The following is a 26064-nucleotide window of genomic DNA, read 5'->3' as shown; positions in this document are numbered from 1 at the left end:
TGCAGTTAGAAGTGCAGTTAATGGGAGCAAGTGCGAGAGTCCTTGAAGGTCCAATGTTTTGGCTCTTTGCAGGATTTAAGGCGCATTAATATCACTTAGCCCATGGGAAAAGTTGGCTAGCAGCGCGGCAAAGTTGGCATCCATTTGGAGTTTGATGTTGCGCTAAATGCAAGTAATTGAAATTGATTTGAATGCAAAATGGATATTTTATTTTAATTCAGTTTATTTATTAAGTATTCATTAATATTATTAACACACTCAGTAGTTTCAACTTAATTGTTAAATATATTTACCATTTAATTTAAGTTTATTTCATCTGTAAAACTAACCTCACCTTAAAGATAATCAGTTTAGTTTTGTAATTTTCCATTTTCTGAGAAAGACAGAGAGATAGAGAGAAAGGGAGTGAGATGCGAGAGGCTGATCCTGAAGGCGGGCAAGTACAAGGAAATTCAATTGGCTCGACTTGCTACGCCTCGACCCGCTCTCATTTCGCTTTGCTATTGATCTATGGTATAATTTTAATTTATTTTGTTACGCATACGCAGTGTATATTTTGCTAGGCTGCCATTTTGTTTTGCATATTTGATATTCACATTCACACTCACATCCATGAATATGTGTGTAATGCTATCCATAAATGCTAGAGTATTTAGATTTTATGTATTTTTAGTCGATTACTTTAGTTATTTATAACATGTACATACAATGAATTAATTTATATTATTGTAGTTGTTGCTATTTATCTGCCGTATTTGCTGTCTGTTTTGTTCTTTTTGTTGTTGTTGAAGTTAGATTTGTGGTTGCGCTGGCTGTTGAGTCTTTAATTTATTTAACATTTATTCATTATGCACTCGAAGTTTGCGCTTACTTTGTTTTGGCCAGCCTTTGTTATGGTAATAGAATATTCATGAATGAATTCATATATATATATAGTCAGCCACAGCGCCTACATCAATACGTCAGGTTCAGTGGGCGGGTCCTGAAATTTGCTTGTTTCGAAATTTTCATGGAAATTGCATATACATGAAATGAAAAAATATCCATTGCCGACGCCAAAGATGGCTTCTTAAATTTCCTTAGCATTTTAATTGTTCGCCAGGCTGCAGGCGCCTCATTGGGCTGCCAACTAGGACTGACGGTTAACAGATACGATATTGTTTTGTTGCTATAAATTCTTGACCTGCCTGCCCAATTGCACAAAAATACATAATTCGATATTAATTTGTTGCTATGAATTCTTGCAATACCTGTCGGAATGTATAATGTACAATGTGGGCTATTCCTGACCTCAATCGAGAACAGTGTATCGCCTAGTTATGCGCTTTTCTTAGGGAATTTCCCAATTGAATATTCTCCAATATACATTTCACGTAACTTAAGTATACATCGAGCACTTAGTTTAAATATTTTGTTAATTTTGATGAATTTTGATTTAGCATTGGCTCTCGTCTGCATCCCGTGCTTGTTATTGGGTTTCCGCTATGCTCTTTGAGTCGAATTACAATTAAATTTACTTGAAATACACACAATCAGACTAATAACTAAACTTGGCCTAATACCTAGCTTAATAACTGAAATGTTTATTATAATTACAATTAGTATTTAACATTTAAATGCAGTTTGATTCATGTTTGCCCCTTATATATGTACATTTGATGGCGATGATGCTCGTTTTTGGTTTGCTCTTTTTTTGATTTTCATCTGTTTTTGATTGCGTTTGAATGTGTGGGTGTATTAATGTATGTGGTAAGATTTACAAAATTCATGTTTTATGAAGTGGCAAAGCCGCTTAGTTATTATTATTATTTTTTAAACTTAGTTTTTGTTTTTGCATTGCATTTTATATGACACTTATACACATAAGGGCTTATCCCCTGTATCTGATACACACACACATCAATAGAAATATGCATGTGTGCTTTACCTTTGACATTCATATATTTAAATTTAGGCTAAAAATTTACAGCTATGTAAAATAAAATTGTCATGAACTATGTTGCCCAATGTGCGACTCAAGGCGCCATGGCTATCATAGAGCTTCATGACAGGGACAGGGGAAAGAAGTCTATGTGTACTGCGGTAGATATTATTACTCTTTACAATTACTTCAGCGTGGGATCCAGTGTCGTAAATTCCAATTCGCCGCGCGGTAATATTAGATCCGGGTCTGCAATATACACTTTGGTTGGTTGGCATAAAACAAAATCAACAACAATGGCGTAAATGTACAGGTGTGTGTGTGTGTGTGTGTGTAAATAAGTGTGTGTGTGCGAAATTTATAAAATTAATAGTGAGTAATGCGCAAGTGTATGTGTGTGCGGCAGAGTCAGTTGTGGGTGGGAAGAAAAACAAAAGTACAATTTGTGTTTACCGATTAGTTATGCTTGTTTTATTGACTTTATTATTATTATTATTATTTGTTTTTATTTTCTGCTTTGCCGAAATTCATAACACTGGCAAAATGACATCATATAACAGTTGCAAATTGTTTTGGCAGCAAATGAAAAATATGTAAAAGAAAAAGTTATCGTAACTATTAGCAAATATCAAAAGCGTGACCAACTGTGCGCCGATAAGAGCAACAACCAAGCACAACAACAAACAAAAACAAAAACAACAACAGCATATAAATATTAATATATTCCCCCCTTCGCGATCTGCCCGGCTGGATCGTAAATAGCAAATAATTCAACAATTTCTTAATTTTTATCGCACATTTATGTCCGAATACATTTTATTGTGTCGCCCGCACAGCACACCCTGACTTCGAGACCAGGTCAAGCGCCATCTAGCGCTGGCTGCCGGTGCCGTTCTTTACGATTTTGCAGTTTGTTATTTGACGTTCGTTCTGCCATAGCGCCCTGTGTTATATTTTATTATTATCGCCCTTTATGTCACATTTGTGTGGCGTCTTTGAGTCATAAAGACGCACAAACTAAAGCAACGTCCAAATGGCGTCACACATTGCGTATGTGTGTGTGTGTGTGTGTGCGTGTGTGTGTGTGTGCGTGTGTGTTTGTGTGGGACCTTTCACGTTTACTTTCACGCCATGCCAGGCAGCATTAAAAATGTCAAAAGTTGCAAAAATGTTGCCAGCTCTGATAGTCAAAGGCAAACAGGGAAAGGGGAGCGGAAGTGCGGCGACAAATGAACGAGCGTTGACATTGAAGTGCCACAGAGGAGCCCGGCTAGTGCGTGTGGCAGCAAAGGCCGCATCAACAATGTTGCCAAAGCAAATTGTGTGGCACTTCTTGCGGCTCGGCCACAGACATCAAAGTTGATGTTGAGAGCGCCCAAGGCCTATAAAGCTGTTACAATTTTTACAGCACGCTTTAAGTCGCCTTTAAGCGAGCAGCACCGCAACAAATGACGACTCTTAGTGACTTGAGACGGCCTCTTTTTCACTGGCTGCCACTGCGGGCCCAGTCTTAACTTTGACTAATTAGACGAGTGCCGCTGAAGTGTACAAGAGCCCAAAAGCATCCAACACACACACACACACCTGTGTATGTGTGTATGTAACAATATGTGTAGCACATATCTTGCGGCAGCTGGCGCAAAAAGTAAGAGCCCAAGGACAACTGCACGAATGTTACCCGGTTGGCGACGCGACTCATGACGCGCACAGACAAACAAAACAAACGTCCACACACAGCGACAACAACAGCAACAATAACAACAATAAGACAAAATGTCGAGCAAAATGAATGGTGCAGCATGAAATGAAACAAATGTGCACAAAAAAAGGATACGCAAAAACAAATACCTACATACACAGCCACACACACACACACACACACGCACGCATACGCACACGCGAACGAGCACACAAGCGCGCTTATAGCGTTGTATGTAAAAGCTGAAAAAGCCAAACGTATTTGCCTGCGCAAGAGGTTCGCTGAGTATAAAGAAAACACAAGCTAAACTCTCCTAGCCTGCCCCACAGTAACCCATCACCTGGTCCCCTACCCCTTATTCAATTTGCGACGCGGGCGCCACCTAGCGAGGCTGTATGCAATTAAAAATGTTGGCTAATGACAGCAGCAGCAGTCGCTGGGCGCTGACAGGCTTGGCGGCTATGTAGCATGGTGCTCCATGCTTACACATACATATATGCAAATATATGCATGCACACACATGTGAGTAACTCACTTTCTTCACTTGAATTAGTGCGCTCTAAGTGCTGACATTCTGTCTGAGCACGGCTCTGGGTGCCATCAGAGTATATGACTTTCGACAAGATGCTCAGAGGAAGAAGCAAAATGAGAAGTAAAACGATGCGGTATACCTTCTTAAGAAAAAGTCCATAGTAGTTTTCACGGAAGAGAAGCACCGAAAGAGTTGAAGATAAGTAAAGTGATAAACAAGGCAAGAGAGAGAGAGAGAGAGAGAGAGAGAGAGTGAAAGTAAGTATTTTAAATAAAAGTGAAAGAATTATCAAATATTTTTATTATTCAAATAATTGGTTGGATGCGGTTGTTTTGATACCCATAATATGACTTTTTGCGTCACGCTTTTAAGGTTATTAAAATATATTCATTTGCACTTTTCTGCAGGCGACACAAATAGCTTTTCAGCTGAAGAGTATTCTTTATGCGACGGGCCTTAAACTGTTTAGACCCTCAGCTTTTTGCCAACAGTACCAACATTTTCGAAACGTCCGGGCACACTTCAGTCTGACTTTGGCACTTGTTGGTGTCTTGTGAACAAGAGCAAGTCAGCTCGGTGCATGTGTACAGGTCTCTATTTCCCTCTCACCCTCTCTCTGTGCTTGTGTATGAGGGGCATACGGTATATGCTTAACTGTCAAATGTGAGAGGCGCTGCGGCAAGTCACGGCGCAGCGCCTGCGGCGCCTATAAATTGAAAAGTTGTCAGGCATGGGACCGAGTAAAAGTTTAAAAAAAAGGAACAACAATGTGGCTAATTTGTGACCTTTGCATGAGGCAGTGTTCGCATTACAGTCAAATAATGCGGGCTGAAAGGCGGCAGTGGGCTGGCCTCTGCATATTCAATTAAATTTAAAATCACGTATACGTCACAACTGCCCGTTGAATAATATTTGCATTCGGAATGTTGACATGCTCGCAAATGGTCTGCCTATTTATGCTTTTTAATTTAGTGCTTTTGCAAAACATAATTGAAATTTATGCAATTTAAAGTTAAAACAAAATATACACGTGCTCGCAAAGTAAACAGAGCGAGCAGCATATTTTGCAAATTTGTTTGCTGCACTCGCCGAGCGTGCAACGCACGAGTACTAGATGCAAGCAAGTATTTGCATATAACTTTGTATCTCGCTTGTGTACTCGTGCTACATGTTTATGTAGCACCGTTGTAGCTGTGTGCAACGTGTCCAAAGGGCTTTTTCACACAGACGCAGACACAAATACCAATTCTAATACCAATACAAATAGCTGCTACATTACGACCTCATTCGTTATGCGCTGCACAGTGGAACCGCAGCATGAAAGTCGTTGAAAAAATCTTTGCATTGTGTTTGAATTAAAGCACATATTTTTGCTTCAGTTCTCGGCATTTAGAGTTTCAAAAAGCATTTCATGTGAAATTAAAAAGCAAAAATAATGACTCTTCAAATGAAAAACGTTGTATCTGCAAATTATATTATGTATAGCTTCGAAAAAGTCGTACACTACGTCTTATTGATGACTCAGAGATGAGCAATAGGCAAATGACTTTTTACATAACTCTATTGAAACTGATTCTAATTTAACTTTGCCTCTTGATAAATCAAATTCTTGGCAGGCCAACAAAAAGCTTTCCATATAAAATACATATGTTAAATGCTTCCGCAGCTATGGCTTTTGCAAGGAATGCATCTAAAATGCCCCACTGTAGTGACGCCGCATCGTTTCTTTATGCCAGCAGGGCTCTGCAGCATTTGTCCTTTTTAAATACAATATTTAACATATGAGCATGCTATTGTCATGTCACTTGTTGGGTTGCTGCTGTCGGTACTTTGTTGTTGTCGTGTGCAGTGGTTTTTGACCATCAAGACTTGACACACAAATTCCTAACAAAAGCACTTTAAAATCTTCAATCATATTTTATTACATTTTCTCTTGTGCAATGTCAATGCTGTCGAAGTGAAACAATCAATCCTTTAATTGTTTGGAAAATGCCTATTATTGCTCCTGATTGAGGCAGATAAAGAGCAGACTGCTGCAGCCACAATGTACCAGAGTACCAGAGCACGAGGCTGAGATGGTTTTAATTTTCAAATGATTTGCTTAACTGCACACGCACACACACATACATACACACACATGCAATGCTGACCCACTTGCTGCAACATTTATGGTCCGTTTTCGGCTAGAGGAATCCCATTCACAATTGTCAAAATACCCTAAATTAAAAGAAATTTGTGGCTTTGTTGTGCAATTTGCGCAGCAAAGTGCAAATGTCAAAGAGAAAGTCATCAGCCAGAGACTCATAGAAAGCCAAAACAAAAAACCTCAAACTGCCTTGAAATCGGTAACTCACGTCATTCAGATGCTCTATGCTAAGGGTAAAAGGAGTTCGCTTTTTAAAAATATCTTCTCGCTGGCCTCAAAATCAAGAAATTTATAGCTTGAGCGAATCGCTTTCACATTTCAACGATATGAAAAGGAATATCGAATTTTGTTAAAAGTCGCCCTAGTCTATTCTTTTAACAGAGTATATAAAGTGGAAATGTGAGTACAGTCAATCGATCTGTGGACGATGTATGACAATGGAGGCAAATTAAAATATGAAATCAAGCAAGATTTTGTTCATTTATTTGAATATTCGTATACGAAATATTTGAGAAGATGAGTTGCTTAATTGGAGCTTTAGATGACATTGTGCAGATGCGCAATGTATTGGATCTGAATATATCCAACTATAAACACTCTATCTGTTGCTTTAGTTTAAGTTCTAAGTATGTGTGTAGTTATTGTTTTTGTTCTAAGCTGGTTCTTGCTTTTCAGCTTTTTGCACAGATTTTGCTTTATAAAATTCAGTTTGCATACATTTGGGCGGTCAGGCGGACGCATCGGTAGCAGTTGCACAGAGCTTTGCAGCAGCCGGGTGGCACATGGCCACGACCACGTCCGACATTGTGGCAGAGTGGAGTGGGTCGGCTGCTCGGCGGTAGCGGCTGGTCGGGTGGCCGGCAGTAACAAGCAAAGGTAGCAGCACGTCGCCTAGGATGGGTTAGCGGTAACAGTGTTTGAATGCATCGTTAGTAGCGCCACAGAATGATGACAGGGTTGGAGTTAAGGCAGGTGAAAGTTGCAACTTTACAAATTATCTGTGCACTACATTGCTTTAAATATTAGGCAAGGTATTTACATCCTCAAGTCTAGAATTTAACTAAGTTGTTTGGTGATGGGTGAAAGGCGACCAACAGGACAGATACAAAGAGAGAGAGAGAGAGAGAGAGAGAGAGAGAGAGAAAGAGGGGCTAAGCTATTAGAGTGACAGATAGATAGAATGTGGCTTTTTACTTTGGAGCAATTGAAGATAGCTATCTATAAAGTACTGTCAGGATCCCAGGACAACTACAACATAACATAGGTACTTGGTAGCAGAAGGTAAGCCAATCTGTACGAGTGTGTACACATTGTAAGCATACATATGTATGTATATACTTCAAGTGCTGCCCTACAGTGTTGGCAATCAATTGAAAATGGGAAATGAATCAATGGAAATGAAAACTACGAACAGTTTCGATTAATGCTAATTAGAAAATAGCATATCATAAGCTACTTAGCAAATAAAATGAGGGCCAATTAGTTTTTCAATTTCAAACACAAGGATATTAAAAAAGTAATTTATTTGCTGGCTTGTTCAATGTTTAATGAAATGCGCTCTACCCCACAGCAGTAAATAGACTAACTGGAGTATGTATGCAGCAGTGTGTGAGTGTGTGAGGTTGTGTGTATGTGTGTGTCAAAATGTGTGCATCATGGAAAAATAAAAACACAATATTAACCACAAATATTGTGCACGCACGCGATTTTCCCTGTTGCCTGCTTAGCGTTTTCAACTAATTTAATGTAGACTAACATGCACTTGATGCTATTAAAAATAATTTTCGAAAATTATAAAACTGAAACTGAATAAATAATAGATTGACTAATGGACCTATTGACAGTCGCATTGACATTTTATTAATTTGGTTTCACGTCATTTGAGATATTAAGCTATTCTACATATGCATGGAATCCACTCATAATAAGTACTCGCTTACATTTATATTTGTGCAGGCAATTTGTGTGCATAAATATCTAAAAAGTATTTACAGTCGATAGAATTCGATTAAGTTTAATTAAATTGCAGCAATCAATCAACTAAAGCTATGAATACAACTTAATATTAAGTGCGGACTCAAACAGAACTCAAGAGGTAAAAGGCAAACCAAGTGGATGCAAGAGAGCTAAATACGATATACAGAATATTTAGTAAGAGTTGGATACATGACTAGACTACTTCAGCTACTGGCTACAGTTTGTTGAGTATAGATTTTGGAATAGTACCGTTTAGACTGGGCTGCGCGTACTGTATGAAGCTCTCGGAGATGTAATGGTGCGGACCGCCGACGCCCACAATGCCGCCGCTGGGTCCGATGCCGCCGCCTCCAGCACCGCCGCACAGATGAGATGTGGCAGGTGTGATTCGAGCACGTATCTCTGCGGCTCGTCCGCCGCCCTCCTCCAACTCGTTCAGCTCATCCTCCTCAATGTACATTGAGGGCACATCGTTGCGCGCCGGCCTGTGGGAAATAAAACAAAAAGAAAAACAAGTCTCACAAATCTATTAAAAGTTTTTAGACACACACACACACACGCACTCACACAGAGAGGTATGCCCGCCAACAACTTGCTAATAGTTCCCTGGACGGTGTCCATTTTTTTGCATAGCGACAAATTTGTTAAAAAGTGAAACACCGCAACCTAAGCGACCAGCACAAGTCAACAAGAACAACAATATTAGTTGGCCACCTGGGAGCAGCTGCTGCCACTTTTCAAGCCGTTTCACATTTTCAATTCAATAGTCCCGTTGCACGTGGCGTATGGGCAACATCGCTGAGGTTCACTACACGTGAAATTTCAATCTGTTTGCTCCCAGATCTGCTGTAATTGATGGCCACCCCTAGCGCAAATGCTAATTAATTCCGATGCGCCCTTATCAGTTAAAATTGAGCGCACACAACGAAACCGCGTGTGTGTTTGCCGTGTGTGCGTGTGTGTTCGTTTAAATATTTGCACTTTTACTTTTGCCACAAAAGGCAAATCGTTAAAATTTATGCATTGGAGCACTTGGCAACAAGGGGGTGTGCGCGGTTCAGCTTACCTGACACACAGCCACTGATATAATACATAATTTGATGGAGTACTTATGCGTACACGCCTCTCTCGGATGGAATATACGTATGATTGCAATTGGCCAAGAGTCGCATTAAAAGCGCCCCCATATCATTAGCCCCACCCGCTAAAACAAATTTGTAAAGCGACCATTTAATGACCCACATGCGGCTTGCTTTGATGTGACAAATGTGACGAGGCAGGAGGCAGCCAATCAACTAGCTGCTGCTATTTTTGTAACTTTTTACTTTAGCGCATTTTAATTAATATTTGTTGGGCTTTGCTTTGAAGTAATGCCCCATCAAATGTTCACCGTCCACTCCTCCTATTGCCATAATCCCCTTTATAGCAGGCTCGAGTAGGTGGACCGATAATCAGGCGTCTGATACGATTGAGTGGCAGCATCAATTTGGCAGGCTAGCAAATAGATAGACGCACGCAAAGGACTCCCGGGGTAACTAAATGAATGAGTTAAGCATTACGCACACACACACACACACACACACACACACACACCGCACATTGAAGTTGCCACTGTGGTTGCAAGTTTGTCTTTCATTAGCACAGGCTCCAACTAGGGCCACAGCTGACAGTCGCCTGAGTCCTGAGTCCGGTAGCTGTTACCTGGACGGCCGGATGGTTGTCGCTGCCGAGAGTCAGAGGCATTGACGGAGACAGAGGCAGAGCGACAGGCAGGCAGCTGCAGGTTAAGCAGCTGCTTAATTATATACTCTTTGCTGGGCGACCCTTTCAAAGTTAACGCTGATTTCTTATCTTAAATGAAACTCTCTTTGCGGTACGGCGGTGTCAGGCCAGCGGCTTCCGTTTCCGGTGCACAGCATACACACTCACACACATACAAACAGACACATAGCGAGGGCGAGTGTCGTTCATTTTGATTCTTTTCTGCTCCTTTGTGGGTCATAGTCAGGTGCAGGTTTAATTAATTTAATTACAGTCTAAGCATAATTTAGTGGGCAGCTGCGTGCTCTTTGTTTAGCTTGGGCCCTCGGACGGTTTTCGGTCTGCTGCTGCGGGCTAATCGATTTGGTCATTGCCAGCAAAATGTTTAATGAGCCTGATGCCGCGCCAGGCATTGTGTTCAGGCACATTGATTTGATCGCATTTTAAAGACTTGAACTTAAAGTAAACGTGCAATTAAATGTGCACTAATTTCTTGCGTTCGCTATGCCTTTTAATTATATTTTATGAAAAGGCGCGAAAAAGTATGCTACAATTATTATTTACGCTGTGGCTTCAACCGCCACCCCTTCTTCTACAGCCGCTGCCCTTCGCCTGCCTACCATTGCTGCTGCTGCTGCTCCTGCTGCAGCACACGTGCGCCACATAAATAATGCTGTAATTATTTCTGCACACACAGCCGCAGCAGCAGCGCAAACAATTTCATTATTTGTTTTTATATGCGCTCAAGTCAAAACAATAACAAGAAACAACAACACACAATTTATTGTAGGACTGCTCGACTCGGCGATACCCTATGCAATCTTTCACTTTCAGACTACAACTAGATCAACTTTATGCTGACTTTATCTACAAAGTACCGTTTCAGGTCAGCCGTTTTGCCCACCCGTGTACAGGGTATACATGACAGACTTACCGCATGCTTTTGCGCACCTCCTGCGGCTCAGGTGGCCGCGGCCGATGCCGACACACAACTACAATGCCGGCCACGATAATTGACGTCACAATGACGGCGCCTATCGCCACGACGGTGGCAAGTATAAGGAGCGTCGACTCCTTCTCTGGACCGCTGCCGATGCTGGCGCCGGCGCCGACGCCATTCGCGCTGCTGCTGCTGCCGCCGCCCACATGATGCGTGGTTTCCGCGGGCGTCGGGTCCTCCGAGAGAATAGATTCATCTGTAAGTGAGATAAAACAAAACGAGACGTGGACGCAGGTTAGAAATCAAATAGTTTGTTGGGCACGAAAATGGTCTTGTGTAGGGGCGGGGCGCACAATGATTTGTTATTTGCTCGAAATTAGTATGAACTTGTGGAAGCAGCCGCTGTTCCACACTTCTCATTTGGCCATTTTCATTTTTTTGCGTTACATTTGCCATTTATTTATTTATTTTGTTGTTTTATTTTGGGACTCCGTACGTGTGTGTTTGTGTGTGTCTGTGTGTGTGCTCACGTTTCGCCTTTTGCTTAACTGATTGCTTTAACTGGTTTGCTGTAGTATTTGTTTATGGGGTCTTCTGTTTTCTTAGCATTTGTCGTTCCGCTTGTGTTGTTGTAGCAAATTGTGTTGAAAATTGAAATTAGTCCAATTGGGCAATCGCTTGTGCGGTGGAATGCGAAGCCTGGGTTGCCCGGAGCTGCCAGGAACTCGATAAGGCTTTAATTGCTCGTCGCTGCCAAGGACATCGAAATCAAGACGCTGATTGCTCCAGATTGAAAGAGCTTTGCCAATTATAAGCAATATGTGAAGGGAAGGCATTGTTGATATTTATTAGATTTTCAGCTAAAGATGGTGAAGCGGAAATTGCAACAGCAAACTCTTTGTAAGATGATCCCAGAGGCAAGATTTATGCGATTCATTCGTCTTGTCTCAGCCAAACGCCCACCTGCCCAGTTGCCCGCCCGCCAGGAGGAGCTCGCTCTTTCACTCCTATGCTTTTCAGCATTTCCGCTCCATTTGCGAGCTTCGTATAGAAACACTGCCAAGTGGCTGCTATGGTGGCTCTCGGCTGGCTTTTAGAGCGAGCATTTAAGTGGAAATTGCCTACACCTGCGGCTCAATTTAATTTTTGTTGTTGTGCGGCTGCCATTGATGATGCTGGCCTTTGCCAACAATTTTCTTTTCAATATTCTTGGCCACATCTCTGCCATTTCCATACCCTATATCTAATCGAAATTGTCGGGAATGCTTTTCGAATTTATATTAAAGCGCTTTTTATTTCTGCTTCCTTTACCCATTCGCACTCCTTTATCCCGTTTTGCCATTTTTGAAACACTATAATTATTATCTTTATAAAAGACGTCATTCACGAGGTATCTAATATTCTCCCAAAGTCTTGACCCACTACCTTTAACCCGCCTATCTTTCTTTTGGCTTCTGGCTAACAGATTTGTTTGCGTATGCCAGATTTACCAATTTATTTGCTGCCTACTCTCCCCTGACTCATGTGGGCACTTCCTTCACTGTTTTTCATTAGGTTTTTTATGCGAATAACTTAGCCTTATGTGTTTTTCATTTCGACGCAAACAGATTTAAATCTGCAGCAAAAGTCATCGTCAAGCGTCGACGGCTTTTCCGTTATTCACACGTAAATATTGTGACTCCAGAGCGGCGCTGTCTTGGCCTATTTATTACCAAACACCCTCACACCGCCATCCCCCCACAGCCACTCTCACACGCACCGAGGCAGTCGTCCCAGACAATGTGTAAATAATAGAAGCTGCGAAGGAAGGCGCTGACTGGCAATGTTAAAATTTCACATAAATTACTCCTATCAGAGCCTTCAAGGGATCTTTTTGCACTGGCACCGACTACGGCCCTGTGGTAATCACATTTATTGTTCCGAGGCCGAATGAATGCATTAAGACCGACAGACGAGAAGACGTACTGAGGGTCGGGCTTAAATGACTAACAAATTCATTGAATAGACTGAAACTGACCTGGCTCGCAGTACGGGTTGGTGGACAAGGAACATTTAATTGAACATTTGCGTATGAAGCACAATTAGGTGCATTAAATCGGTCAATATTATATGTGATTTATGGCCAACTCGAACTGTGCACCGTTAAGGCAAATGGAAATGTTCAAAGAGTGTGGCAGGCAAGGCAGTGGCAGAGCCAGAGGCAGCCACATCCAGTGCCACAGGCGGTGCCGCAGTGCCGCCACTGCAAATGAAAATGGTAATGGAAATGCAGATAAAAATAAAAATCAGCATGAAAATAATGACAACATTGTTCTCGTTGCTGCCTACGCACGAATTTACTTGTACGTATACGCAATGGACGAGTGCGAATGCTAATGCGAGGCGAACAATAAAAGCAAAGTGTCTACGGCGTCCCGTTAAGCAAAACGAAAATTGAAGCAATTTCGCTTCTCCTTCTCGCTCGATGGTACGAAATAAAGAAGGGCACTGCCAATGACATACACCACACTCACACTCACACACACACACACACACACACATGTGACCACACACAGTTGTCGTTAAGAATGGTAAAAATGAAGAGGCTGTAGCGGCACGCCCTTGCGTATACGCAATATGCGTGCCTCGCTTAGCGCATTGATGGAAAATGCTGAAATACTTTACGCTTCGCTGCATAACTCAGTCAGTGGATTAGAAAAGGGCGGCCTCAGCGGCAAACCTACAAGCCAGCCAGCCAGCCAGCCAGTCAGCCAGGCTGCAAAGGAATCAGGTTACTTGCTTTTGCTTGTGCGTGCGCCATGTGCACAGTTTTCGCGGCGGCTGATTGAAGATGATTTCCTTGAACTTGCGTTGATTTGAAAATTCACTGAAGCGTTGAATTAGACAGCTACGTCAATTGCTGCTAGCTACCAACTAACAGAAACCCAACTCGGTCAACTTTATTGGTACATCCAGAAAGTAGTCCACAACTGGTAACTGGCAACTGGCAAAGGCAAATTCAGATTGGCAATTGGCAAATATTTTGGCACACTTTATGTGGGGCTTTTGTCTTGTGACTCGGCCACCCGGCCAGTCGGCCAGTCGGGCACTCGGTTATTTTTGCTACTTGTTTACTTCAGTAGTCGGCTACTCACCATATGGTCCCAGTTGTGCAGCCACGCGCACACGTTCAATCACCACCGGCGGCTCGCTGCGTCCCTTTGCGTTAACGGCATAAACTAAAAATTGATATTCACGTCCCGGCTCTAAATTATTCAAACGAAATTGTGGACTGTTTTCCTGTATGCGAAAGATGGGTGCAGATGTAGCCTGAAAAAAAGGAGAGAAAAACGAAACAGCAAAATAAAAACCAGATAACCAGTTGAGAGTTATATGTATCATATGTATACACATCTTGATAGACATGTGTCGCATCATAATATGCTGGCCATATGGTTTAGACATAAAGTATGCAACGCTTATTTGTTGCCAACTTTTGGTGCCCAAAACTTTCTGCACACGCCCACACGAGTATGGCAAAACACAGCCCATAAATAATTATTCATGCCTAAAAATGTGTTTAGAGTGCATGGAGTGTGTGTGTATCGGGGGGGTGGGGGATGGCGTCGGGAATGCCACATTGTTCTGACCAGAACGCTGTCTGAAATTTTAAACTGAATATCCGTTTGCCGTAATAGGACACAATCGAGTGAGCTTCGTTGGTTACGCACAAATTCCCACTCAAGTAAGCGTAAGTAATTTATGTTGTCCTTGCGGCGTTTATGCCATCCCAACCCAGCGCCCCACAGCCCGGCGACTATCGTCCACCGTCCACCGTCCACCGTCTACCGTTCACACTGAGTACTGTAGCTGCTGTCAATGTAGCTGCCCCGCCCCCACGACCCTTGGTGTATGCCATTTTTATCTAGCGTGAAACTTTAAAGCTGCAAACGTCCGACGTTGGCCGGAGTCCATGTCCTGCTCATCATCCTTTCCGCTTGCCTCTGCTCGGCTCCTGACCCAGTCGTTGCTTTGCGCTTGGCTACATTGCTAATAAAGTCGCCTGCCCAGCGCTTCATCAGCAAAGCAAGCAACTGGCGTATACCAGACTTCCCACCCAGCTCCCGCTCTCACCAAGCCCCTTCATCTGCCTAACTTAAGTTGGTGAATGCAACCAAACGAAATGAAATGAAATTTTCATATGATATTCTCTTTTACGAGTGACAGAGATAATTTAATAACTCAGCATGTGTTCACCGCGTTGGCTTATGGATGAAGTCGAGGCCCCGTCCATCCTTTGTCCACTCAGTTGGTTAAACTGCTTGCCTCGAATGGAAACTCATAGCATTAATTATGTTGTCCTTTTTACGCTTGAGCCGATTGGCTCAACCCGAGCAACTGGCCCGTCTGCCTCGTCTCAAAATCATATTCATTAATAATTCAAGCAGAAAAGTCAGAAGGGACGAGCACACTAATTGACCATATGGATTTCAAGCGATTCAAATTGTGGCTCTGCCTCAGGCAACCCGCTCGCTCGCTGGCCCGTACCTTAACTGTAATTCAATCAGTGCGCCAGACTCCCTGAACGCCAACTGCACGTGTTGAAAATACGTTTGAACTGAATTGAGGACTCACCTGATCATTGAGCGTGGATATCTCATTGTCGCCCTGGCCAACCGTCTCGCCGAACTGACCCTTGCCCGCCGCTGCCGACTCGCTGGCATACAGTAAATCACCGCCCACCACCTCCAGCATGAAGTACTGCGAGAGTCCGCCGTCGCTGCCGGCCACACAAACCACCTCGAGGACGGTATCGTTCCGCAGTTCGCAGGCTTTTGGCGCCTCGGGTGCATCTGCAGGGCGAGAAAGAGAGGAGGGGGGGCTGTAAGGACAGGCGTTGCTCTTAATAGTCTATTGCAGGATAATTTACAGTTGGCGTTGGTAACAATTTACATTTTGAATTTGGGGCATCATTTTCGCCACTTTGCGCAAATAAAGGTGAGGCAGCGACACGCCCACCATTTGCATTAATAACGTCCAAATTTGGCCGAAGACCTTATAATGATATGAGCTGCAGGTAGACCGCGTACTCTGATGATTATTTGCCATGGGTTTGGCCAAGGCGCTGCCTGGCTGCCTCAATTGCAGCGCATACAAACACCAACCAATTATGTAAGTAGATCCTCTGGTGTGCATAATAGATACCCCCACAATCACATCGACATGGCCACCAGAACCAACACCAATTCAGACACCGGCGGCGTCTTGTTTAAATTGCACACAATGTCGGCATCTTCGGGCAGCCAGGCAGGCAGGATGGGGGAGTTGCAGATGCAGGGAGTGGGGTAATAACAATTTCCTTTACTTACTTGCTGGCAGTATGTGAACCAGACATGGTGCCGTTTGCCTGCCCACCGTGTTGCTGGCCCAGCAAGCGAGCGTTATTAACTCGGAGTCGGTTTGCGGCAGATACGTCACCGTGCTGGCCAGTCCGTTCGATTGTATTCTGGAGTTCAGCACCTGCAAGCACAAGGATATCAGCAGCACAAGGATTACGAATCTTTCTGCAAACGTAGGCAAAATCATTGGAGCCTGGCAACAGTCAGTCGGTTGGTCGGACAGTTGGGCAGTCGTATAGTCCGGCAGTTGGGTTAGCATAAATATTTTAAGGCAAATAGGTTTTTATTGCAATGCAAACAGTTGGATAAGTCGAAACGAGCCAAGTTGAGTTCAGTTTGGTCCAGAAGGGACTAGTTGTGGCTCTGCCTGTGACTCACAGGATTTTCGTGCAGATTTTCAAATAACTTTTGCGGTAAATGAATTACTTTATTTATTGTGCACAGCTGTCCCAGTGCTTAGTAGACTCGCATATGCATGTCTTCTACTCGATCTCCCTCTGTCTGCAGGCATTGCAGTTCTCACCCCCAACCTTGCACAGCTGGTCGGGCTACAATGCTCTGCTTTTCTACTGCAAAATTTATACATTTTGATTAAATTTTAATTCAGTCACGTACAAAGTTGCTGCGTTTGATTCCCGTCAGGGTGCCATTGTTGTGCGGGAGTCCCAACTAGCTACCTAGTATTTAACACAAGTTTTGCTAATAGCTGCCCACATTCGAGCTGAAAGTTTTCAGCTTTCCAGCTTTCGAATCAATAATTTCAGCTAAGCTCGGCACAAACTGTGCGCTAAAGTTGAGGCACGTTTGCGGACGTAATCACAGTTCCAAGTCAAGAAGATAAAGAAGACTTTGGCGTGCAATTGGGGAGTAGCCCGCCCAATACTTACCGGCGAAACATTTCGCGTATTGTTATAGGTCCAACTAAATCGGACCGATTCTGGTGGATCGGCATCCACCTCGCATTTGACCTGTATCGAGTGCATGTTGATGGCTCCAATGGATGTCTGCTCAGTGCCCGGCTTACAGCGCGGCGAGACTGAAAAGATGCAAAAACCAAAAGAAAATCGCATTCAAGCATGTCAAAGAAAAAGTCGTTAAGCCGCATAACATTTCGTTTTTTTAAAATTTTCCTTTCAGCTCTCAAATATGAGAGCACCCAACCCAGGCGCCCAATAGAGTAAACAGTCTGTACGCCTCTGGAGTTAAGCAACAAAAATAAAAATAAAAATAAAAAGAAAGAGCAAGCTAAATCCAAAAGAAAGTCGAGCCAGCTACATAGCCTTGAGCATAGTAATTAACATGTTTCCGTTTCATGAACGTGGGCCCTGCCGTTGTTGTTGTCCTGTTTATGCTACAAAAAAAAAGCGGGTAAAGCTGTGCGCGCGCATTTTTGCTAGTGTGTGTGTGTGGCAGGTATTGAAGAAGATGTTGTCGACTTTACTTTCACTTGACTGTAAAATGAGACCACATACACGGAAGTTGCACCCTAGCCCACGGGCCAAGTCTGTCTGCCAGACATATGTACATCAAATATATATACATGAAGACGCATGTGTGCTGTGTGCGTGCGCGCTGAGCTGGCGTTGCCTGGCGCTGAAAGCCGCCTTTAAATGTAAGTCACGCGAAGACTGATAAGTATTTGAGGCTTTATTACTTGGCGCTGTTATCACAAGTTGCCTGCATATCAGCGCAATATGCTTTAAAGGACTTGTGGATGTGCACAGGTACTTGTTGCTCTTGTGTGTGAGTTGAGCCAAATTTACCCACAGCTCAATGCTTGAAACTTTCATAATTCGAAATAAAAACTACTTTAACTGTCGTATCCAAAGGCAGTGCATTTCCGACTTTCGAGCACTGAAAAATGAATCAGTTTCCTTTGTAAATTTCCGTCATGTAAGAGGATTGCGGATGTCAGAGAGCTATAAGTATGTATGCACATGTACTTTTCGACTTGAATGTCGTTACGCAATAATCAGGACAGCGGTCCACAAGTTTTCAATACGACAGAAAACAAACAAGGAAAAGTTCTTCTAAAGGTGCAGACTTTGATGTACTCTTTTAAGGATATAGATATCTGTTCTCAAACTAAGTCGTCTTAAATTGATGATCGCGGTGTTTGGAAAAGATTAACTAAATCAATGTGGCTTAAGCCCGGAACTTTATCAAATATCGTTTTAATTAAAAGTTTCTAAGAAAGTTAGTATAGAATTAAATATTTCCAATAGTGGTAAAAAAGAAAAAGTATTTCTATATAAAAACGTACTTAATCTCATTATATAGTTTTTATACAAGAGTTGTCTGCAGCTAACGGACTAATTTTTTTTTTTACATTTCCTAAAAAGTGCTTTGAGGCTTTATTTATATTTCATAACTGGCTTACAGTGCTCTTCATGAGTGTATTAAAAGTATAAACAGCTTTGAGCTGTTGAAAGCGAAAGGTGAACGCTATGAAGTCAATTTACGATGGGTGCCAGCTCGGACAAGCTCCACTTGAGCCACTCTTAGGGTTCACTTAGGGTACACGAAAGGGCACACAGATCGACTGATTTATACAGTTCAATCGTTTTTATATGCACTGCACATTAATCTTTTGATGAAAAAAAAATTCTGGCGGCGGCTGTTCCCTAAAGGCAGTGCGTGAGGTTTATGAAAAAGTTGGCAGAGCAAAAATTGCGAGAGTTAAATTTATAGCCAAAACTTTTGTGTGTAAATCAATGGTGGTTATTTAGACTGGTGCCAGCAACAATTTTACAATTGTAAACAAGCACGCACGCAAACACACATACACACACACACACACACACACACATAGTCACAGTTGGGCTATGTATCATTTCTAAGCAATTTCCTCATCCGCTGCGCAAGTTGGCAAACTTAAATTTGTATATATATTTTTTTTGTTGCTATGGGCACGCAAGCTGCAGCAAGTTGATTTTATCTTGCAACTTCCGTTTCCGTTTCGCCATGTTATTCCATCATATTGTTGCCAGTGTTGTGGCTGCTTGTACTATTACTATAATACTTATTTTTATATCGAGCCCGCCTGCCGCAAAGCTGCTTACTTACATTGCACTTTTAGGGTGAGGCTCGAGCTGCGGGTCTCCCCCTCTGTGTTGGTGGCCCCGCAGGCGTATGCACCTGCACTCTCCCGCTCCAGCTGCGTCAGGTGCAGGATTTCCGTGCTCTCTCCTGACATACGCATGCCCTGCAAAACATAATATATGCAAGAAATAAAACGTTATGAACATGTTTCGAGTGCATCTGGAAATTGAGAACAGCTCCGGCAAGGGCTTGATTAAAGTTTATGCAATCAAATGATTAACAGAAAGCACTTGTATGCAAGGCTTTCAGTTTCAGACTCTCAACGAAGCATCTTCAATTTCGGAATTGAAAATGAACCATCTTAGCTCCGGTTTCAGAGATTATGGTAGCATAAGTTGTATATTAACACATTAGCTGAGAAACAACAAGCACGCAGTAGACATATAGTTGATATGAATTATTAGCAAGATGAAAGGTATGACAGAAAATATTATCAAGGATTAAAAAAAAATTTGAGTATATGTATTTATATACTTACATAATAAGCTCTAATTTAACCCGAATAGGAGATACCATGAGATACCCAGCTTCGGTCGCGAATATCTTGGGTGTTTATTTATCTTTACAACATATTCAGAGCATACGTTTGACACGCAAATATGTATTAATTTCGAAGCAAAAAATAAACCTTGATAAAAAGGTTTCATTTTCAAACTAAGCCTGCGCCTTTCGACTTTCTGCGGTAGTCAGACGTAGGGCTAACAAAGTTCTCCATAGCTCTTCGGCGAAACTTTTTTGGGTTTAAAGCTATCTTGACTAAAATGGAATTTAATTGTTTCACTCTGCTTCTTAAATAGCATCGGACAACTATATCATGAGCTTATTTTAATCGGCCGCAAATGATATTTTGTTTTGAAAATATTTTTCCAACATATTTTCAATAGCAAGCCTTACAATTATCCACCCTTTCCTGTTATGCCTCGCATGAGGACTGGCAATTCAGCATATTTAGCAGAATAAATCACATCTATCGCATTTCAATAGCCCGCTTAGCAGCCACATATACCACACCGAGAGATATATTCGCTTTTATGTCATTAACACACGCTTCGAATGTCACTGTCTAAGTGCCCACGAAGTGAACCCAATTTGATTATGGTTACGATTGGAAATCAAATTAAATGCATTCGAGTGTCTCTATTGGCATTATTGAATGTTGTATATTGTTTTATATTTTGCAGGCTGCGCAACACACAACATTTTAGACACTTGCCATATCAATGAACGTCATTTCGATTGGTCTTTGCGCCATTTTTAAATTAATTTTCCATAATTTTTCGGCATCAAATGCATAGGCTGAATTTTATGCATGTGTTAAAACTTTCAATAAAAAAATCAACACTGAAATTATTATTGCAGCAGCTTTAAATTGCAAATTGCATTATATTTATACCCTGTAAGCAGTAACAGCGGGTTTGATTACAACTTGTAAGCGATTTGGAAAATTTTCTAAGCATAATAACTAAAGTTCAAGTTTGTGCCTGCTTTTTATATTTAACCATCAATGAATTTTTATAAGGATGCGCTCAGAATGAAGGGTATCTCCTAGTTGAGACGAACTGACTTTTGTGTTTTACTATATATATAAAAATTAATTGTTTATAATACGTTAATTTGCAAAATGTATTGCAAACATTTCAGTTTACTCTGCTGATAGATAAGGCTAATTGCAGTTGCATCATATGTAATGCGTTTTTAATGCATTTAACGCGAAATGCAACAGCCAGCCAGTCGACTTTATAGCCTTATTACATAAGTTTATTTTATTTCTGGTTCCTGCAAATTTAAGCCTGAGCTGGCTGAATAAAAATGTCTCTAGGTTATCTAGACGGGGAGAAGCAAGCTGCTGATTAAGGAATCTAGAAAGAACTGACAACCGAAGAAGTGACAAAGTTTGCTTACTTTTTCCTGCTCCTTATAACTTTTTTCTGCGCACATTTGCCGCATCGTTTTTCATAAATTTTGCCGATTTTTGCTTTTCGCTTATAAATGGCAACGGCAAAAGGCAAATCCGAAGGACCAAAGACGAAATGCCTTAAATATTAAAAAGTTTTTTTTTGCCACAATGGTCTGGGATAATTTGTTAAATGCCAAGCTAAGACACGCACTTGGCAGACACAAGGCAAATATAATAATGTGAGAGAAAAAATATGATTTTATGCCACTGTGTGTGTGTGTGTGTGTTAGTGAGTGTTTGCTTGGGCAATGAAAAATGATGATGTGCCCATGTGAACGAAACTGTCAAAGGTTGTCAAAACCTTGCCCGTTTAGTAATAACAACAACACAATACTGGCAATCCGAACAATGCCGGTCAAGCTTTGTGGCTTTTGTCGGAATGTGAATGGAAGCTTAAATCAGCAATGGGTAGTTGTTGGCTTCGTAGAGTTTCTGGTCAGTCTCTGGATTATTTGTCGCATGATTAATGCTTAAATAATTTTCAATGCTAGGCGACTTCAATCAAAGCCTTCGTGAGTAATTATGCATGGCATCCTTATATATTGCGAATCTGGGCGTGGCTAATGGCGGCCACTTGGTAACCGAATAGGCCACATATTTTGCGCCTGGCATCTTATATGTAGGGGAGTTGCTCGCAGCGTTGAAAATTCTGGCTGCTGCAAACAATTTCGGTAAATTAAATTAAACCGCAAAGTGTCTGCTTAAGTTGCCGCAGGAATTTCGACAGCTTGAGCGACAGAGGGAGAGAGAGCAAGGTAGAGATAGACGGCAAGCTGAGTGAAGCAATTGATAATAAAAATTGCCAAAGTGTCTGCCGCTTGATAGGCGTCAGCGGTTGTTCCTTGGTCCAGGGTAGTTTCAATTTAATGCAGAGCGGGAGAGGGAGAGGGAGTTGGACAAATTGATGAAAATCTGTGGCGCACTTACGTTCTTGAACCAGGAGTAACTGGTGACAGGTGGCCTCGCATCAGCACGGCATTTGAACGTGACATTTTGGCCCTCGGCACGTGTTACCATACGGCTGGGATCCTCGTTGGCCAAGTGCACAGACACGGTGGGCGGATCTGCGTGGAAACAAAAGAGAAAAGTTAAGAAGAAACAAACCCAAAAACAGTGAATAAATAAGTGCGGGCGTCAAATCTAATGAGCGCTGCAAATAGCCAGATAAAAGTCCAAATAATAAACGCAAATTGCACATAAGGTGAGGCGCCAGCTCGGGCCTAACCAGCGTTGCGTAATGTAGTTAACTCAAGCTGACGCTGCTGCTCCTGGTCAGCTGTTGCCCACACACAGAGCACAGCCTCGGCCGCTTGAATGCACATCCTTTACGCAGCGTTGTGGCACTGTGGCACTGTGCTACTCGGCTGCCTGGCCATAAGCCAAATGGGACTATTAGTTACGGTTGTAAAAATCTAATACGCGACCGAGACTGGCGCCAGGGCGAGCGGCTGTCGTGGGCTCTCGTGTCCGGCCGCCATCTTGTATGCGGGTGGAAAAAACTATGGCGTCTGGACACAAGACGGCAAAAATTGCTGACGCTTATGGTGAATTATTAAAAATGCGGCAGAAAATAAAATTGAAATGAAGTCCGATGTCGCAGCAAGAGGTTGCTGGGGTCGCTCTGAGTGCAGGTAATTTAATTTGCTTTTGTTGCTGCTTTTGCTTTTGGCTGCGCTCATTGTGGTAGGAGTAATGTAAAACGGAAGCCGGAAGCGGATGTTGCAAATATTACGGTGGCTAGGCGAAAAATGAGCACCGGAAACATAACAGTGAAAATTTAATCAAGCCAAGTCGAAGGCAGCCCAGAGGCCAACAACATTGCAGGCAATGGCAACAGCCTCGATGATGGCGATAAAGATCATTATGAAGTTGACTGCATTTCATAAGCAGCTTAACATGCAGCAGGCAGCAACAGGTGGATGAGGCCACGAAGTCAGATTGGATGGAAGAAGGAGTAGCAGCAACTGGAGCGAGTTGGCCTACAGGCTACGGGCAGGGTGTGGAGCCCTAATCAAATTATATTGCTCTGGCCCTAATACGCTTCTAATTGGACTTGCCGCGGCGGAAAGTGCTCCTAGCTACAAACGCCCGCGCACGCCTACTCGCACAAAGCTGGAGCTGGAGAAAAGGATAGATATGTCTATAATTCAGCACGAATGTGTGCGTGCGTGCTTGTGTATCGCTTTGTTGACATAATTGAAAGTATGGCCAGAGTTCATACGACAGAGCAGACCATGTGATTCAATAAGTTTTTACATCAACCTGTACTTACATGCCACACGTATAATGCGCTTGTCCTCGATGGCGCCGCCGGAGAACCATGGATTCGTAGCCCGACATGCCAGCTCGGCATTGTCGTTCTCGGATGTTACCTTCAGCGTCAGTATGCTGGTCGTAATGTTGGCATCCTGCAATATGTGAAACGGAATCAAAATTCGATATTTTTTTCAGATATGGAGGTAGCAAAGATTTATTTGCAAAGCTTAGCACCCCACTCGCTGTTGGGTATCGTATCAAGCTCAAGCGACAAGCTAGAAGGGCTTTGCTGCATGGGCTTGGAAATAATGAGACGCATCTTTGGCTTCTCGTGTCGGGGAGTGTGTTGTGTTACGCCAGCAACCAAACTTGCTTATGGCAGGCCATCAACGTTTTGGCAACAATCGATCTGAGCACAAAGCCATGCGTGTGGCAAGCAGATGCTGCGAAACCCTTACCCAAACCAACATCCACATTCAAACTTGCGCCCACATACCATATTGGGGCCTGCTATCGTAAGAATCGGTTATGCACGAGCTGTCTAATGACAGTCGACGTTTGGCATAGGGCAAGTCCCAAACGCTCACGTTTTCGAGCATCAGCATCAATACCAGCCAAAGCTACAGCTACAGCTCTTGCTCTGGCTCCTGTCTCTATTCACTAACATGGCATAATTAGAAAGCGAAAAAGGCAACGACAAGAGCAGCAAAAAAGAACAGCTATTTATTGCATGCCAACGATGAAATACCCTTCCAGAAAGTATTGCTTTCTTTAATATTATGTGGAATTGGTCAAATAAAATGCAAAAAGAAAATTTGTTCATACAGGAACTTTCGTGAAAGAGCGACCTCTGAGCTGACCAATATTATTCAGAAATTCACGCATATATTTCTAAAGTTACACAGTTCGTGACAAAACTAAAATATCCTCTGGCAAGGTATAAGAAAGGATAACTAATGGATGCCGAAAACCGAGCTGTCCTTACACAGTGCGGTCGCATGTCTTACAAACAACCCCCGCTCCAATGTATGGAGCTGTCTCGTAGGCAAATGAAGTCGTGTTGCATGTGAACTGGAGCTGATAAATTTAAGCTGGATGCACAAAAATTGCGTTGGGCCCTTAACAAACTGACCGGCCGGCCCGGCCCGTCTGCATAAATTCAAATAAAAATTCGCACATTAGTCGAGGAAAAGTCCGTCGTGCTCCTTGGCCCAATCGTCGAGTGCAAATTTGTATAGTTCGCTCGAAAGTTTTCGGCAGTGCACTTAATCAAAGAAGTCCAGCAGAGGCAGGGTCCTAAAAGGGGGCCTGTGGCTGCCAGCCAGGCGGACGGGCCACTTGAAGTCAACTTGTCTGCAGCTTTTGGCTCTGCGGCTGCTGCAAAACTTTGCCTGGCTCACGTTGCCTTTTAGGGTCACCCAGTGGTCGACATTGTTGTTGTAGAAGTTGCACTTCAGAGGTTATTAAGCGGCGTACAGTTGCTCAAAGTTGTATGTGAGTATGTGTGCATGAGTGCCTATGTGTGCGTGTGCGTGTGTGTGTCTGTGTCTGTGTGTGTAGCTATCAAATGTCAAACGTAAAAAGCAAATTTACCAGCAAAAAGTTACGCTCCCTTTGGGAGGATGCATGTTCAACAGCAAATTGCTTGTTTACTTTTTTTTATTGTTCTGGCTAAACTTCGTTTGACAATTTGTGTGCTATTTAAATTGAAAGAGTCGCCACTTACCTCCTTGTCATTATGCACGGTAACCTCAGCGTTGCGTATAGGCTCGCCATCGAGCAGCCAGGCAATCTTAGCCGCCGGATACGAGCCCCACGATTCGCAGCGTATGGCAATCGGATGTCCGGCAGTGAGCAGATCGTTGGGCGTTATAATCTTCACACGCACAGGTTTCACTGTTAATACAGTTACAGTTAGACAGCAGCATTTAAGAAAGGAACTTCGACTTACAGTGCACCTGTACGGTAACATCTTTGATGACAGGCTCCAGCAAGCGGGTACCCTGCGCCCGGCACTCAATGCGTGCTCCATAGTAATCCCTAGTTGTGGTGCCAATGAGCAGCTGATTCACCATCACTGTGGCGCCCTCCTCGACCGAGGTGTGGCTAGTGCCGATTAGCTCGTTGCCATCACGCCACCAGGTGACCTTCGGTGGTGGTCGACCTGCAAAACAGAATGACATAGTGTTATTGGTAGCTGCTCTCAATAGTTTTCCAAGTTCCTGTCAACTACCAGGGAGTAGCCACAATATGCCATACAGCGACAGGGATGCTTTGCCATATGAGATAGTTATAAAGTGCTGCAGTGACCGCAGCATGTCAGCTGCAGGGATCAGGGATTGTAAGGACTTTACAGTGCCGTATGCAATGTGTGTTCCGGATGGAACAATTATCC

The 26064-nt window shown here is 42.8% G+C and overlaps 1 protein-coding gene across 4 annotated transcripts in view; it reads right to left on the bottom strand.

The window, feature by feature from the left end:
• Positions 1 to 237: 237 nt before the first annotated feature.
• The window catches only part of side (sidestep), a 68152-nt gene continuing 42325 nt past the window's right edge, over positions 238 to 26064 (bottom strand). For 2 of the 4 annotated variants that reach the window (XM_015171364.3, XM_070206988.1), the window contains 12 exons: positions 25621 to 25833; positions 25396 to 25565; positions 23686 to 23821; positions 22341 to 22477; positions 19421 to 19559; positions 17242 to 17390; positions 16325 to 16475; positions 15591 to 15808; positions 14111 to 14285; positions 10971 to 11232; positions 8525 to 8760; positions 6891 to 7189 (listed from right to left, as the gene is read on the bottom strand). In XM_015171364.3, the coding sequence (XP_015026850.1) occupies positions 7026 to 7189; positions 8525 to 8760; positions 10971 to 11232; positions 14111 to 14285; positions 15591 to 15808; positions 16325 to 16475; positions 17242 to 17390; positions 19421 to 19559; positions 22341 to 22477; positions 23686 to 23821; positions 25396 to 25565; positions 25621 to 25833 (2150 nt within the window). In that variant the 3' untranslated portion in view covers positions 6891 to 7025. Of the gene's footprint in view, positions 2183 to 6890; positions 7190 to 8524; positions 8761 to 10970; positions 11233 to 14110; positions 14286 to 15590; positions 15809 to 16324; positions 16476 to 17241; positions 17391 to 19420; positions 19560 to 22340; positions 22478 to 23685; positions 23822 to 25395; positions 25566 to 25620; positions 25834 to 26064 lie in introns of those variants that run through there. The other 2 variants (XM_015171366.3, XM_002054713.4) reach the window with 2 other exon arrangements.

The sequence above is a fragment of the Drosophila virilis genome, chromosome 2, assembly GCF_030788295.1.
Source record: "Drosophila virilis strain 15010-1051.87 chromosome 2, Dvir_AGI_RSII-ME, whole genome shotgun sequence".
Lineage (NCBI taxonomy): Eukaryota > Metazoa > Arthropoda > Insecta > Diptera > Drosophilidae > Drosophila > Drosophila virilis.
This window is presented reverse-complemented; position numbering and strand designations above follow the sequence as displayed.